General features: G+C 46.7%; 1 protein-coding gene across 1 annotated transcript; it reads right to left on the reverse strand.

Annotated features, from left to right (window-relative positions):
• Nucleotides 1-342: 342 nt before the first annotated feature.
• Nucleotides 343-2,943, reverse strand: LOC136532989 (pentatricopeptide repeat-containing protein At3g53360, mitochondrial-like). The gene has a single exon (XM_066525555.1). It carries the CDS (start codon nucleotides 2,932-2,934, stop codon nucleotides 544-546), a length of 2,391 nt encoding a protein of 796 aa, XP_066381652.1. The 5' UTR covers nucleotides 2,935-2,943; the 3' UTR covers nucleotides 343-543.
• Between the last annotated feature and the right edge of the window lie 14,451 nt (nucleotides 2,944-17,394).

Raw genomic sequence — 17,394 nt, forward strand, 5'->3', positions numbered from 1 at the left:
AAAGAGCAAGTTTAAGAAAAACAATTGGAGATGCTCTAAACCTTGTCAAATTTAGAATTGGTTCACTTCTCGAGAAGCTCAATTTCTGTCTTTTTAGGTTAAAGGGAACAATGATTTAGCTACTTATACATAAACACTAGTAGTATGTGAGTTAACGTACTCCCGTAAACGTCAATAAAAAAAAGATCAAATCTAGAAAAAAAATAGACAGTTTTTTATTAAGAGAACAAGTACCCGCACGTTCCACCCAACTGGTTGAATTGGACTCACTTCTTATAAACGTCAATCATGCACACCAAGGTTCTTTTAGACTATGGAACAAGAGGATTGCTCTAAGAGTTTTACTCCAGTAAATCTTGTATGAATCTGTATTGGATTTACAAGAGTACAAGACCCACCTCCAATTACAGTATTCACTTCACATGTCAGTGGCCCGGTGCCAAGAGTATACTCTATATATACTCCTTGAGTTTAAGTAGTGCTAGAGTTTTACATGTAAATGATGGACAGGTTCATCATACAAAGTGAAGCATTGCTCAACACTCAGCAGCCACCAGGAAGCCTTGCTAGTCTGTCTCCTGCAAGCTCTACCGTCTTATCATTTCCGTTCTGTTTCGCAGCAGCACAAAGCAAGCTCCAGGCCGATGCGACAGATTCAGAAGGAACGACACTGTCGATGAAATGCTCTGCCTCCTTGAACATCCCCGCACGACTCAAGACTTCAATCATGTGGGAATAATGCTCCTCCGAGGGCTGTATCTTGTAAACCTCCGTCATGGACGCAAAAAACCTGAATGCTTCATTTACTAGGCCAGTTCTCGCGCAGGCCTTCAGCACAGATAAAAATGCCTCCGGTGTCGGACGGCACTTCTCCTTCTGCATCTGTGAAAACAGGCGAATGGCAGTCTCTGGGCAGCCATTCTCGACGTTTGCTGCCACTATTGACGTCCAGGAAGATGCATCCTTGTTAGGCATATAGTTGAAGGCATCGAACGCATGCCTAAGGCTACCACAACTGGAGTACATGTCGATGAGGTAGCTGTTGGTACAAGCAGTGGAAGCAAGGCCACACTTGGTCATGTAGGCATGTGCTTGCAACCCTTCCTCAAGAAGTCCCAGCTTCCCACACGAACTCAAGATGAGATGTGCAGTATGGTAGTCAAGGTTTGCGCCACAACGTTGGATAACATGAAAAAGATTAACTATTCCAACATGATGGTCAACCTGAGAAAATGATTCGACCAGTGTGTCCCAAGAAATATCATGGTTTGAGAGGGCTAAGCACAGTTTCAGAGCTTGGTGGTACCGACCTTGTCTTAGGTAAAAGGTAATCAAACTTTTCAGGACAGAGGTGTTGGTTCCATAGCCATTTCGAATCAAGTTGCTGTGGATCTCCATACCACTTACAGTATCTCCAAGAGCCATGCATGCCGTAAGTATAGCGGTGTAGGTGAATTCGTTAGGTTGCACAAGCTCTGACTGCATCCTCCTAAACAAATGCACTGCTATTCCGTACTGGCCATTCAGACAGTTTCCTGAGATAGCAGCAGACCACGCAGCTGTACCTGGATTCTTGGTCCTTGAAAACAGAAGATTTGATTCCTCCAGAGCACCGCATTTAGCATACATGTCAACCAACGAACTAGTAACAAAAGAATCTGGATTCATATCAGACTTTAAAATGCAAGCATGCAACATCCTCCCTGCTACCAGATCTAGACCAGAAGCACATGACTTCAGACTGCTTGCCACGATGAATTGATCCAGCTTGCCCTGCACTGTCAGATAATATTTTAACATTCTCAAAGGAAACACCCGGTACCTCTTACGAAGAGTAGCCCAACTGACATACATATCAATGAGAGCACTCATAACGTGCTTGTCAGAGTCCAAACCGGCTCTGATGAGGTAGCCATGTATTTCCATACCATGACCAAAAGCACCAGTTCTGGTAACAACATGAAGAATGCTGCCCAGCGTAAACTCATCGCATTCTGCGAATTCAAACATCATAGCACGAAAATGAGCTGAGGCTTCTTCATGGCACAAGTTTTCTGCATAACACTGGATTATGGTGTTCCACGAAACCAAATCTTTGCCATTCATCTCATTGAACACGTTTCGCATCAGCTGCAGTTCACCAGACCGTCCGTAGAATCCGATCAGACAATTATCCAGGAACTCCTTGCCGACCAAACCCATCTTGATCATGCAGCAGTGTAGCTGATGGCCCAATCCCACATGGCCCAAACTCGAAGTTGCCCTGAGTGCCACCGACAGTGTAAAAGCATCGCAAGCGACGCCATCACGGATCATTTCCATGAACAGCATCAGTGCTTCGGCGTCACATCCGTTCTCAGTGTATGCACTGAGCATGGATGTCCAGGAAACCAGGTCCGGAGAGGCGATACTGCCGAAGACCTTCTCGGCGCAACGGAGGGACTGGCAGCTCGAGTACATGGTGACGAGGCCGTTGGCCACGAAGAGGTCTACGCCAACGTACCCGAGCTTGGCGACGGCGCCATGGAGCTGCCTGCCGAATCGAAGGCTCCCGACGGCGGCGCAGGCGCGCAACGCGACAGAGAAGACGAAGGCGTCGGGTCTGACGAGAAGACCGAGCATGCAAAGGAGCAGCTCGAGCGCCTCGGAGGCTGGACCGTGGGTGGCGTACCCGGACATGAGCGTGGTCCAGGCGACGAGGGACCTCCCTCGATCCGGCATTGCGTCGAACACCTCCTGCGCGGGCCGCATCCGGCCGGCGCGGGCGTGGGCGCGGAGCAGGGAGAGCTGCGCCGCGGTGGCGGTAGTGGTGGAGGCGTTTGGTACGAACGTATTGGGTCTGTGACTGCCCCTGTGTGGGGGCGCGGGGGTGATGACGCTGCTCGTAAAGCTGGAAGAGCGCGGCAGCAAGCGACGAGGAGGAGGAAGCGCCATTGGAGGCTGCGATGGGAATCGCTGCGCTCGGAGACGAGGATTTGAATGGAGGGGACAGGAGGACGACGGGGATAAGGTTTAGGTGGGCTCTCCACTCCTGGGCCTTAAGATGTAGGTGATCTATTTCTGGGCTTCCAGCCCATATCTACCAAGGCCCCACGTATTGAGGCAGATCTTTCCTTCCGCCTTCGATGCGCGCCGTTCTGCTTCTGCCCTCGTCGGCAGCAGCCTCAGCAAGTTTGGACGTGTTTGGTTGCTTTTTCAAAGCTTGTCTTGTCTCAGTGGCATAGGTAACAAGGACCTTTGCCGGTCTAGGAAAGCCTAATTAGCTCTCTTAGGTAGCGATACAAGTTTCATCTGTACAAGCCTCAAGGATAACTTGCTTGATACTCACTCAACTTGCTATTCTAGTCTCGCAAGGCAGTATAACGCCTCGCAAGCAAGCATGCCCTTCTTCTCCACGAAGAAGAGCACACACGGATAGTAAGAGAACCATCCTGAATGGTATTTATCGTCAAGAAATCCGCGACACTCCCTCATTAGGTATGGTGGCCATGTCGATGAAAATCATTTTGACGCTCTAATACTCATAGTATGTCGAGGGATCTAGGGCATAGGAAAAACCGTAAACAGGGGCATCCTCACCTGCAAAACAACTTAGAGTAGCATCTTGAGTACAAGAAGGTACTTTCAGGTCCTACCCAAATTTAAATAATAAGGATCATGCAAATGACTTTAGCAAGGAATAAAGGCTAGTTTTCGCATAAAAGCATTTATGCAATAAGTAAAGATTTTTTGTCATCTAATTTCCAAGCATAGCATGGTTGATGAGCATAAATAACTAAGCAAGCTTGGGGCTCGATATTCCACGAGGCTTTCATCATGCACACTACTCTGAAGCAAGATCAAAGTCACAAAACGTGCTTATGTTGGAGAGCATGGTATTCGAATAATAATAGTAGTCAAAACTCCGCGCGCAGAGGTATATGTTTTACCCACTAAAAAACGAGGACACAACTTATATGATTCGTCCATGAATGATTAGAGATGGTCAAGGATACTAGCTTCCTAGCTACCCCGCGCCCTCCAGCTTCGAGCACATTCTAAGCGAAGCAGACCTTTGGATTCATGCTGGCGCAGGTCACTTATTATTAGCGTATGCGTTTTTGTTGTTGTTGTTTTCATCTGCCTAAGTCACAATCTACAGCGTTTGGTGTTGTGGCATGTGGGTGCGTGTACTCCTGGGCTCCTGGCATGGTAACAATCTTTTTCATTTTCATCTTGTTAATGCGTATTTCTTAGTGCAAATACACGCAGCTCTCCGGCATAGTCTCCATATTTCCCCCGCTCAAGTAACAAGTACATCATTAGAATTATGAAGTCAAGTAAATAACGTACCTGATAGTTTTTGCTAACAAGTAAATGCATCATTATAGTAACTTTCAATTCACGAAGTTTCTAGCTTCGACCCACTATCAATTAATCTAAGGTTTGTATCTATTCTATCCTATACTATAAAGGAGTGGACAAATTGAAAAATACCTGTCACCTAAAATTATCTTACCCAACTTAGATCTCCTCCCTTAGATGTACATCTAACACGTATAGATTTTGGTTAACTGTGGACCCAGATTGTTTCCTGACATCCTCACGTATGGAGCGCGTGTTCCATGGAGAAACGTCGACCCCGGTGCAAAACTTTTTTCACCGGACTCCTATCTTACCCACCCGCACGTACCCACTCCTCTAACACCACCAAACGCCACGCTTCCTCACCGCGCCCGTGTACCCACTTAAAATTTTTGTATTTTGGTCCCTTTTTAAAACATTTTTTATAAAAAGACTCTACCAAAACTTTTGCTACAAATAGACCATTTTTAAGCGTCTTAGGAAATCACGCCGAGGTATGAAGGTCGGCGTCGACTGACATGATGCCGAGTCCTTGCCACGTCACCGACGACTCCGGGGCTGGCGCATGGGGCCCAGTATGTCGGCGTCGTGTCAGCCAACGCCACAGGCCTAACTTCGGCGCGGTGGGGAGTCACGCCGAGCTCTTGGCACCATCCGGCGCATGGCCCAGGCGGCTCAACAACGCTTCGTGGGCCAAGAGGTCGGCGTGCGATCAGCTGACGCCGAGACGCTAACCTCGGCGCGGCCCGACTCAACGCCGAGGTTCGGTCAGTTGAGGCCGCGCCGCGGCCCCCTTCTTCCTCCTCCCTCCATTCAGAACCAACAGGTGGACATTTTCCACTCCCTCTCTCTTCCCACGAACCCTAAATCCTAAATCTAGCTCTTGGGAGGCCAGATCAAGGGTTTTGACATTTTGCCAAGGTACTCCTCTTTTCCCTCTTTCATTTCATCCATTTAGATTCGGTTGTTTGTGTTTTTTTTGAACTTGGCATTATAGGTTTGGTTCATGTTCATGTCATTCGTGCAATGTATGGTGATTCAAATGATTGAATGACCCAAATGTATGGTTGTTGTTGTTGTATATGTTCTGGTTTATAATCATTGAGTTAAATTTTATGTTTGTTGGGATTCAAATTTGCTTAGGGTTTGTAATGAAAAGCTTATTTGGGAGGTATGGTGATTTAGTGTTAGTAGCTTTACATTCGTTGCAAGGTACTTTGGATTGATTTTTTTTCTACGTAATGTTAGAATGCCAAGGCATAGTAAAGCTCGTATTCCAAGGTAATCCCAATGTTTATTCATTATTTGTGCAACAAATAGAAAACCCTAGGTTTAGGTTTGGTTCTCCGTTAATATGACTAAATTCTTTCAATTGTAGCTATGGTCGACAGAGGGCAAATCCCCACGACCTAAAGCCTCTCCCTGAAGGTGTTCCTCGACCCATGTGCTTTTGTGGTGATCCTTGCAAGGTAGACATCTCTGAAGATGAGGAAACATATAGATAGAGGTACTGGATGTGTCCTAATTATGCATGGGAACCTACAAAGCAACAGCGCCATGCATCGATTGTGAGGAATTTTTATTGTGTGTTAATTAATTTTCTTGTGATATTAAGTATTGCTTATTTATTTGTTTTGTAACAATTTATTTTTCTTGCAGACCGTTCCACCACTATGTGACTTTGAGCAGTGGATTGACACTAAGATCAAGGAGTCGGACAAGCAGCATCTAGAAGGCCTGAAGGAGTGGGATGCAGAGGTTAAGGAGAGGTTTGAGCAGAGACGCAGATAGAGGCTATAGAAAAGGAGCATAAGGAAGAGTAGGAAAGGAGGTGTGTTGCTGCGTACAGGGCGGAGAGGGAGAAGAAGCTTGAGCGTGTGCGCCGAGCGAAGGCAGCGATGGAGGAGAATCCTAATGCCCAGAGGAAGAGAAAGTGGCCTCGTTGCACTCAGTAGGTATTTGGTTTATTCATGAGCGATGTCGTGTAGCCCTGTATTTTTTTTATTATGTTGTAATGCACTCTGCTTTTATTTCAGATGAACTTATTCCCCGGACTTTTTTTATTATGTTGTAATGCACTATGCTTTTATTTCAGATGGTCTTATGCCTTGTACTTCGTTAACTATCCTAGGACTGTAGTGCTACTATTTGTATCACTGAAAAGGCTACTTGTGCTGTTGCAGTCACTAAAAGGGCTACAAGTACTGTTGCAGTCAATGAAAAGTCTATTTGAAAACTCACTGAAAAGCCTAGATTCGTTTACTGTTGTATCCGTATACGCAATGAATTAATATCAGAGTGATGTACTGCATTTAGATGAAGTGACAAAACACAGGTATAGCCTTTTCAGATGAAATGGCCAGTCATGGTTGTAGGCTTTTCAGATGAAGCATCTAGCCTTTGCAGATTCAATAAATGAGTACGCACACAAGTTTTTTTTGTCAAGTAGCATTCATGGTGAACCCGCCTTCATCTCTATATATAGTGCTCTATGTCTTGCTCCACATCCACATAACTTGTTTTCTGGTTTAGTTTTAGCAAATGTCGAGCGGAGGTTCCTCGAGTGGAAAGGGTTTCGGCGGAGGGAGAGGAAAGGGGGTAAGGAAGGGACCTCTGATTGTGTGGGAGGGTTCTCTGGGTCCTGATTTTTTTGAAGAACCAATAGAGGAATTTTTTTTGGAGAGGAAGAGTGACTTCACCCGTGAGAGACCTCTTAGATCATACGACAAGCGCATTGAAGATTGGCCAAAATGCCACCACGGTTTGGATTGCGTTGTGCAGATGTACAATGACTGTGACGGTGGAGACCGTCGTTTCTTCAGATGCCCATGAGAATTTGTATTTCCTTTGAACTCTCTCCTTTTTTAGATTTGCATTTGGTTTGTAGTAGTACTTATTGGTAGATGGGTTTTTAGGATTCAAGCTATCCAGATAACTGTGGCTTCACTAGATGGGTCGACCCTCCTCCTATCTATCCCCATCAACAGTACATCACATATCTACAGGGACGCATCTTTGACCTAGAGTATGGCCCTGGAAGTGGTAATAGGGACAAGTCGGACAACGACAACAACAATGATGCAGAGGAGGCACTATGCAATAATCCGTACTGCTAGTGCCCGTACCATAAGAAGCACGTGCCTCCTTCTCCACCGCCATCGCCGCCGTCAACTGGAGGATACTATGGGGAAGGCGCAACTCAGTTCAATATGTGGGAGCATTATTAGGACCAACCTTTGTTAGTCAATCCAAATGTGGAATGCTTGTATGAGTTGTTCTTTTCAATCTCCTAAGGCATGCTAGGTTTAGTTTGCAACATGCCATTGTTAGTTTTCATGTGAGTGTGTAATCGTAGTACCTTTGCAACGTCTGTATCACTTATTTCTTTCAATCCCCTAAGGCATGCTAGGTTTAATTTGTGACATGCCATTGTTAGTTTTGATGTGAGTGTAATCGTTGTGTATTCGCTATTTTATAAATTGCAGTTTACCTATCTCTAAGTTTCATGTACTATGGTTGATTTCCAAACTAAAAAAAGATTTGACTCTCTCTAAAAATAGGGGATTGAAATCGAACCAACCTTCGGTTTTTCCTACAGGAACAAACATAAATATAGCATGTTTACTCTTATTAGTATAACTCGTGTTAGTAGAAGAGGAATCGTTGAGAAAGATTTTTCATTTGAATCATGCAAATAGGATTTCAACCTATACCAAAGGTTTAGAAGACCTCTGTCTTTAATACTTTATTCTTTCTTTTTTATGATTTATAGGCTCGACGTCAAGTCGAACGACGCCGAGGTAGACCATGGCATTGATTCGGCCCACGCCAACCCTAGGGTTAGGCTCGGCCGTTTATGTGAAGTGTTGGGCTGAGGCTCGGCGTCGAGTCGGCCCACGCCAACCCTAGGGTTTGGATCACCACGGCCCATGCCAGGTTTGGGCCGAACCTCGGTGCTGAGTCGACCCACACCGAGATCAGACAGCTAGGCGCCGAGTCAAGCCACACTGACGTTTGGGCCATGGGCGTCGTCGGGTCAGCCCACACGCCTACCTCGGCGTTTAATATTTTCACGCCGAAATTAATGGCTCGGCGTTAATTTACGGAACGCCGAGCTTGGGCACCTCGTCGCTTCAAGGCAAAGGATTCCAGTATGCACTAGGGGTTGGCATCAATTGACTAAACACTAAGGTGCCCACCCTCGGCGTGTGTTCAATTGACGCCAAGCTCCTGGGTTCACCAAAAAACAATGAACTGAGCATACACATAACACATAATACACAGAATACATGACAGAATACATGAGCATACAGAATTTCACATAACAAATGACCACACCGACATACACATTCATTCAACATCCATACATACATAAGGTCCAACACATTCAACATCCAAATAGTCCAACACATTCAACATCCATACATAGTCCATACATATGCTTCATCAATCATCCAACATAGTCCAAACATAGTACAAAGTCCATATATAGTGCATTACATAAGGTCCAATGCATACATAGTCCATGCACAAAAGAAGCATATGAAGTCTTTGGATCTTTTAGCTCGCTCCTTGTCTAATGCTCCATCATTTTCTCCTTGTCTCTCTTTTTTTCCTACAGTAGTCCATTTTCACAACTTTTAGCGGATATTGAGCTAAGTTAGAAACCATTAATGAGACTACCTTCACATAGCTATTTGGTGTTTGCTAAAATCTGAGCCAAGTATCATGATTACCATATCAAAAGATGTACCTTAACATGGACGACGAGCGTAACGCTTTCCCCTCCCAAACGGATAGGTACCTGGAGTGTACCTATCCACTGGTCTGAGCGTCCTCTATGGACGTCTAGAACCGGAGGGGCCTTGAGTTCCTTGGGGTGCATCTTCAAGCTAGGACATGCCAATCTCATCATACTCATGCTCATAGTACTCTCCCTATCCTTCATCATCTTCTCCCTGGTGTTCTCCTTCATCATCATAAGGACCATGTCCTTGACCACCCTCTGCACTAGTTGCTGCACCATGTGAAGAAGAAGTCCCACCAACATGTGCACCATGTGAAGATGAAGTCCCTCCAACATGTGTAGTAGAAGGTCAGCACCAAGCTGTTGTGGGACTGCCACATCCTGGGCACGTCTACATCCAAGGTGTGCAACTACCTTTCGGAGGCGATGCATGGCACGCTGCATTTTGAAAGCACTATTAGTAAGTGGGGTTGGTCACAAAACTATATAAAGATGTAACATCAACTGAATGATAGGAGACTACCTAAATGTGCTATCATAACATGGAGCCTCATCAGGATCGCCCACAGGAATCATCAATGCCCTTCCTTGCTCGGCCACTGTCCTCATTATCTTCGTGCTCTATGCAACAAAAACAAGAATTTAAGTCTCCATCACAGCAAAGACCTTAGAGATGGAAATAGTTGTATCACTTATAGCTCTGGCTAACGCAGAGGCGATCTCAACTTGCCTGCCTTCTTGGGTAGCTTGGTCATATGGGTTGTTGCCCTCATCCTCGCTCGCAATGTCAGCAATGTCTTGCTCCGTCCAAGCAAGCCTCAATTGAAGCCTTGTTCGTTGACCAAGCCAAATAAGGTAATCATCAAATGCCTTGTCATGATGGACGGCATGGATGCCCATGTTGTTCTGCTCCATCAACATCCACTCATCAATGTAGCACTGGTGCTCCAGCTGCCAGTTGGTGATCTTCTTCTTTTTTTGTCTGCTGAACCTGCAAATTTTGCACCATAGTGGCAATATGAAGGCCTACTCAATGATTCATTCATGTGAAATGAACAAAATATTGCATGTTATGTACTTGTGGAGCTACCAACCGGTGGAGAAATCCTCAGGCAGAGAAGGCTGCAGCCTACCAAACTGCCGTGCTACACGGTGAGGGAGATGGTACTCCACTGCATAGAAACAAATAAGGGGGTCCTCATTGTCCAGACGTCCTCATCTACCGTGCACAAGGAGCTCAAGTAGAGATCTATGACTTGCCTCCACCGATATGGGCGCCATTCAACCTATACACAACGTCGTCATCAACTAGTCAACGCTCAATTTGTGCACATATCCTCGATTAGGCCAAAAGGGTGGGAAACTTACATGTTGTGGCAAAAGGGTGTCCAGCTCGTTGGTGAAGCTGATGTATGCGTGGTGTGACACGTGGTAAGTTCCGTGGGCTCGCTCGTAGAGGTGTGCCATGGTAGGGGCAACAACTGCGTCTCCTTGAGGAAACCAAGGTTGTGGGGGATCAAGCTGATGCGGTCTCCCAACTGGAAGCCTCTCCCACATCCAAATCTACAAAAAAGAGTGGAAACTTGCATGTTAATCACTTTTGAAACTTGTACAACTTTGCTTTATTACTTGGAATAGTGTGATGCACCCTGACATTGTAGCGTGCGCGCCTCTAGGACGGCGGCAAGCCTCGCAAAGCTAATGGTACAGGAAGGTAAGTATAGCCGAGCCCTAACTCCTATTGCTGGTATCCTCCCAGTTCCAAAGGCACGGGATGTACATCTAGGACGCCGTGTCTCCAGTGCCGTCAGGGAAGAGAACTGTACCAAACATATGCAGGACATAGGCCCGACAGTAGTATGTCATGGTCTAGGCATCTATGTTGGGTGGGCACTCCCAAAACTACCGACGAAGCCACCTTAGGGACACCCCACTGCTACGCCGTTTCTTACCAGCCTCAACTGCCGCTAGGGGATGTCCCAAGAAGTGCTCAACCCGCTGCTGTCATCCTTCAGACTCCGTGTCTCCTATCACTAGGAATCCTTGGATTTTGACTCTAAGGATCATGGCAATGTCCTCGAGAGTGACCGTCATCTCCCCGCATGATAGGTGAAAGCTGTGTGTCTCCGGACGCCACCGATCTATCAACGCCGTTAGTGCCACTGGGTTGAAAGGTGGCGTGCCTCAACGACAAACACGAGCAATGGTAGCAAGGTTCGCCAGCTTCAGGAGGGGCATGTGCCTCTTATCGTAGACCATGGTCATAGAGGCCTCATGTGTCATTGGCCTCAGCACATTTAAAAACTGCAAAAAAAGACAAGCATGAAAAAGTATTAGTTCATGTCACTTTATAAAGAGCATGGACTATAGAGCAAAAGATGAACAATGTACTATTTCATACGAATTATTGAATATACCTCTCCGTTCTCGATCCTCTGAGCCCGGTGGTGCTCATCGAACCTTGGATCAAGAAGGGGGAACCGATCCATCCTGCAACATAAGGAATGCCAAATCATTAGTATAAGTTAAAGCATGTATATGTGGTATGAAGTAACATAACAATAAAAAAACAAAAGTAAACCAATGCACTATTACACAAAGCAATTCAAGTAGCTAGCTTGGTGGATACCTGTTGTCTAAGTAGTTCAGGACATTTTCTCTTATTGTGGCCCGCCTTATGGCAACCAGAGCAACGACTCTTTTGGGTGTTCTCTACAAAATGTGTCCCAACCTTACTCATGGTTGATCTACCTTTCGTGGCTCAGTCTATGTCCATCCTAAACTGCTTCCGCCGCCTAGGTCCTCTACTCTTCCAGAGTAAACCAAGATCAGCCACATACTTGGGGCCATCATAAGTAGGCCATTGACTCTCGTCAAGAAATGGCTCGAACTGAGTATTCTAGGTGCTCATTAGGTTCCTCAAAGAGAACTCCACGGCCATATGGGGAGAGACCTCAGCATCAACACGTCTAAGGCGACAGGCTGTAATCATGTGGGAGCAAGGCCTATGGTATATGGTCGGTTTTCCACATGTACACTTGTTCTCATTGATCATTACTTTATATTTTCGAGCACCCCAGTCTTCACCACCAATGTTAGTTCCACCACCCTCTAGAATCTCATATCCATGGTTGATCGGATCGAAACATGAACCCTTCTGTTGTTTAGACTTTTTCTTTGAGAAAGCTAGTTCCTGAGATGCTAAAAGTGGCCAAGCTTTGTGTAACAACCCAAAAATCCATACACCAAAAATACCAACTACAAATTTTTTTTCTTAAAAACTCCCATGGAATGATGAGTGTCATGTATAGAAACCCAACCTAAGAGATGCACTAGGTCCAACCCCAACCCAAGTCAACACATAAGCATGGCATGCCATATGTTAATCATGTTTATTTAAATATTGACAAATGAAACATAGCATACATTGTTAACTAAAATGGTGATTTGGATTTTCATTTATTTTATGTAATGCCTAACAACTCCATTAAAGAAATACACCATAAAGTAATTATTACTCAAACCAAAGAATAAATGTTTAAAGAGAAAACTATTTCCATTTTTGTATAACAAAACTACACCTGTTTTTGTTATACAAAATAGCTAAATAAATTCCTAATGTATTTATATAAAAGAATGTTGTGGGCCTCATATCTAAAACTCCAATAAATAAGGTACACCAATTTTGAATTCAAATTTCAAATCAGTTTGAAATTTAAACAAAGGAGAAGAAAAATAAAACAGAAAAAGGGAAAAAGAAAAGAAGAAGGCCCGCAGCTGGCTCGGCCTGCTTGGCCTGCTAGCGCGCAGTAGCCAGCCAGCCCAGCTAGCGCGCGCAGCAGCAGGCCAGCCCAACTCACGCGGCTAGCCTAGCTTGCGGCCCAGCGCGTCGCCCATGCCCGCACGCCTCCCCGCTTCCCTTGCTGCCACTGCCAATGGACCCCACATGTCAGTCGCACACCGCCACAGTGTTGTCTTCTTCGTGCCCACGCCTCAACCGCCCACGTGACCGGAGGCCGACAGCATTGGTAGGAGCGGGCCAGGGGGTCACGCCTAGGGCATGGCCTTGCTCCCCCTTGCGCTACGCTCACACAACCTCGCACCACCATCGGATGCATTGCGCACCTTCCAACCGCACGATGCCGATCGCCATGGGTGGCATGGAGCTTCGGCTATAAGAGCCCCAGCCCTGGTTGCCCAAAATGCGTCCCCGTGCCCCGTCGTCACCTTGTGGCCATCCACCGCACACCCGAGCCAAGAGAGAGAGGGGATCGAAGAAAGAAGGAGCGCCGAAGCCGCCCGACATCGCCGGTGCCACCGCAGCGGGGGACGACGCCTCGATCCTCTACGTCGACGCTGCTCGGCACTGCACGGCTTTGTCTCGACATGGCCATGACATGCCACTACATCACCATCCTATCTTCCACGACACCAATGGTGAGCCTCGGTCTTTCCGTACTCACCGCCAGACCTCGCTGTTTTGGCCATGGCGCTCCACACCAGGAGCGCGTAGGCCAAGGCTGTCTCCGGCCTCTGGGTACACACGCACGCACACACTGGCCAAGGAACGAGCATACCACACGCTCATACGTGAGAAAAGAGGACCGCTGCTATGCCACCTAGCCTGCGCCGTTCACCACCGGACCGTCGCCATGGCCGAATCAAGCCGCCATCGTGGCCAAGGCCACCGGAGGCTCTAGAAGTCCCCTCGACCTACCCGACGAGCCCGCTAGAGCACCATGATGCTCATGTGCACCACATGACTAGCTTTTGCCGCTGCCACCATGCCATCCCCATATACCATCGTGCTCGAGCCGCCGACCACCGTGGCCAACGCCCTGGAAAGCCTCGGCCATCACCTAGACCCACCATCTTATTCGCCATGGCCTGGGGAAGCTTTTCCCCACCTTAATTAAACGCCAGCGCCGCCGTAGGATCACGCCGGTGAGCACACCACCGGTGGGAGCACATTGGGGACAGAAGCAGAGGCCTCCTCTCGCTGGCCGTACATGCATGCACCCGGTACACATAGACCACAGAGAGAAGAAAGGAAGGGTGGATGCGGTTCACCGGAAGGAGATGTGGTCCATCATAGACTGGTGCATGCGTCCACCGTGGACCATGCTTGTGAACCAAGCCTAGTGGGGGCCCATGGCTACGACATGGCAGCGCCATAGCTTGCCACATGTCCGGGCCAGCCTGGCCCAAAACCAACCAATATCTAGGCCCAACCGGCCCAGTTCAGACCCGGTCCGTGTTGACCATTGACCAGTCAATGTTGATGGTTGACCTGGCCCCACATGTCAGCGACACAAAGACTCTAGACCCACCTATCAACAAATGACATCATGCTGACGTCATGACGACATCATGCGGGTCCCACCTATTAGTATCAACACAGCCGAGGTGACGTCATGCTGACATCACGATGACATCAGCTGCTAACATCAGTAGCACTGGCCCCACACGTCAGTGACCCTGACCCATTGACCGTTGACTCGCCCGTTGACTTGACATTGACTTTGATCGGACCCACAGGTCAGTGACCCAAGAAACCCTAGCCCCACCTGTCAGAACGATGACATTGATGATGTCATGCTGACGTCAAGATAACGTCAGTAGGACCCCACTTGTCAGCTCAGAGCCGAGCCGATGATGTCACGCTGACGTCATGTTGACATCAGCATGCCACATGGACTAGTCACAGCATGACATGTGTCAGCCCAGGATTAATTCAGCCTTTTTCCATTTTGAGAGAGGAATTAAACTTCGAAAATTCATAACTAATTCATACGACCATAGAAAAATACAAAACTAGGACCAAAATTCATCTAAAATCGAGCTTTATGCAATGAACCCATGTTTGAGTACATTTGGCTCTTTTGAATTTTCATTGCTTCTTTGTGCTATTCTATAGACATCGCTAACGTGACTATAATATGATCGTTGCAGAATCAGAGGAGAACCAGACGGACAAGGATCATGAGTACCATGAGGAGAATGGAGATGACTACACTTAAGGTGCCACATCCCACCCAATCTCGTAGCACCTATTACACATGGCTAATATAGAACTGCTATTGCTTTACTTTACTGCTACAATAATACTATGATAGGACTTGCATGGTAGTATGCTTACTTGATGGCCTTTACCTTGACGCAACCTTACCCCTGCATACCCTGCTATTAGGCTAGACACACGCTTACTGCTATATTTCATTACTTATACTTCTACTATGCTTATACTACATGCGTGGTGGAAATTGGTGTTATCTGGACTATGGGGAGAGTGCTGCGTGTGTGACTTGGGTGTGTGGAGGGTGAGGGTTGTGTCGACCAAGTTGGAGTATACGATGAGCCTAGGGCAAGTCTTGCCATGGGGTGCTACCTGAGCACCCCTGGAATGGATACCTATGGTGGGTAAATGGTATATGAGGTGGTCCTGGGTGTGAACCTATGATGGGAGGAGCCCAGGGTGGAGGTGCTGTGGTGGCACGGTAAATGGAAACCCTAATGGAGACATTCTGGCTTGGTCATCCCTAAGGACTTACTAGTACTCAGATTCACCGGGAAGCCTTACATACCACTCGCCCTATATGGTGCAGGACGGCCGGACTACTTGGTAGGATATTGCCACTACTGCTAGGTTGATAGCGGATAGTGTAAGGAGGTACAGGGCATGGAGGATTCCCCCACACCCTTCCGAGACTTCATGGAGACCTTGTGGACCTAGCTCATGACTCATAGTTTTAGCCGCCCCGGACTAGAATTGGGTTGTACCAGGGCTGAATGGTAGAGTGGCATTATCCTAGGCTAGTAAGCGGCCGGAATCAGCCCAATTGATGACGGTCAGTGAAGAAGGCAGATCTTGTGGTTATGTAAAACCTCTGCAGAGTGTATGGTTGATCGATCGATACATGTGCCGACTTATCGGCTATGGACCTTTCCTAGGTTTTGCTTAAACTAGATAATGAGATGAGTCCTTCTCTTCTTCCCCCGTGAGAGAGTGTCGGTCGTAGCCAGGGGCTACGGGCCTTGAGACAGTGCCAAGAGGGAGTTGGCCTGTCGACTGAGCGATGTTATTGTGGTGATGTGGTGATGACATGGAGATGGTGGTATATTGATCCCAGGATCGAAACCTGGATCTGGAAGAGAATGGGGTGGAATGTGAGGGAATGGTGTTAAAACTTGACTATACTATTATATACTTGATATGCTAATATATATATATAGGAAACCCTAGCCTTATAGGTTCCTTTTGATTATATCCAACTTGCATCCAATTTCCATAAAGCAATGCTCATATGGTGGGAGTGGCCAGTACAAATCGTACTAATAAATTTTGGCACACAGGTTCTACTGAGAAGTATAGCTCCGAGGAGTTTGACGATTGAGGGGTTTGTGCCTACGCTCGAGTTTGGCAATCTTATCTTCAAGCTATTCTAAATGAATGCAACTTTTTGATTCCGTCAATGCGGCGATGTAATAAATTATGTAATTCCATACTATTTATACTCTGATATTATCGTTATATGGATGTGGTATTCGACTAGAATTTGGGTAATATAATCTACAATGGTCTTATTACACTTCGACTCTATGGATTTCCCTTCACGGAAATCAGGTCGTTTCACTTTGCCTGCTGTCCATAGAGACCTCGCATGCTTCTTCCTCGAAACGAACCAAGCATTCAACTTGTAGAAGGTGAATGAGGCAATAGCAGTCACAGGCAGACCACGACAACCTCTTAGAAGGCTATTGAACATCTATGCCATGTTACTAGTCATGAAGCCCCATCTCCAACCTCCGGTGTCATATGCAAGTGACCACTTATCCTTCGACGCCATCAACTCGCTCAAGAATTGCCTGTCATCAACATTTGTGGCTAACTTCAGGGCATCTAGCTTGTCTTTGAATAATTGAACCTCTTGCTGCCTGCAAACCTCCTCAAATAATTTGAAGTTGTCCTTTGTGTGATCACACCTTATAAGATTCTGAGCAAGGTGTCTGGTGCACCACCGGTGATGTATTTGGCCATAACCAGGAATCTCTTGTTCTACGGCATTCAGAATGCCAGCATGCCTATCGGATATCACACAAACATCATGTCCCAGACCAATTATCACTTATCTTACTAGCCTGAGAAACCAACACCAACTATCCGTGTCCTCCTTCCAAACAATCGCAAAGGCCAATGGCACAAGCTGGTCTTTTGCATCTGTCCCAATACAAACAAGCATTGTGCCTTCAAATTTCCCTATAAGAAAGGTCCCGTCAATTGAGACAACGGGCCTGCAATGCTT

This window comes from Miscanthus floridulus, unplaced genomic scaffold (genome assembly GCF_019320115.1).
Source record: "Miscanthus floridulus cultivar M001 unplaced genomic scaffold, ASM1932011v1 fs_759_1_2, whole genome shotgun sequence".
Taxonomy (NCBI): Eukaryota; Viridiplantae; Streptophyta; class Magnoliopsida; order Poales; family Poaceae; genus Miscanthus; species Miscanthus floridulus.

Excerpts from the sequence above, each read along its gene's own strand:
- LOC136532989 (XM_066525555.1), bottom strand. The coding sequence starts at position 2,934 with ATGGCGCTTCCTCCTCCTCGTCGCTTGCTGCCGCGCTCTTCCAGCTTT.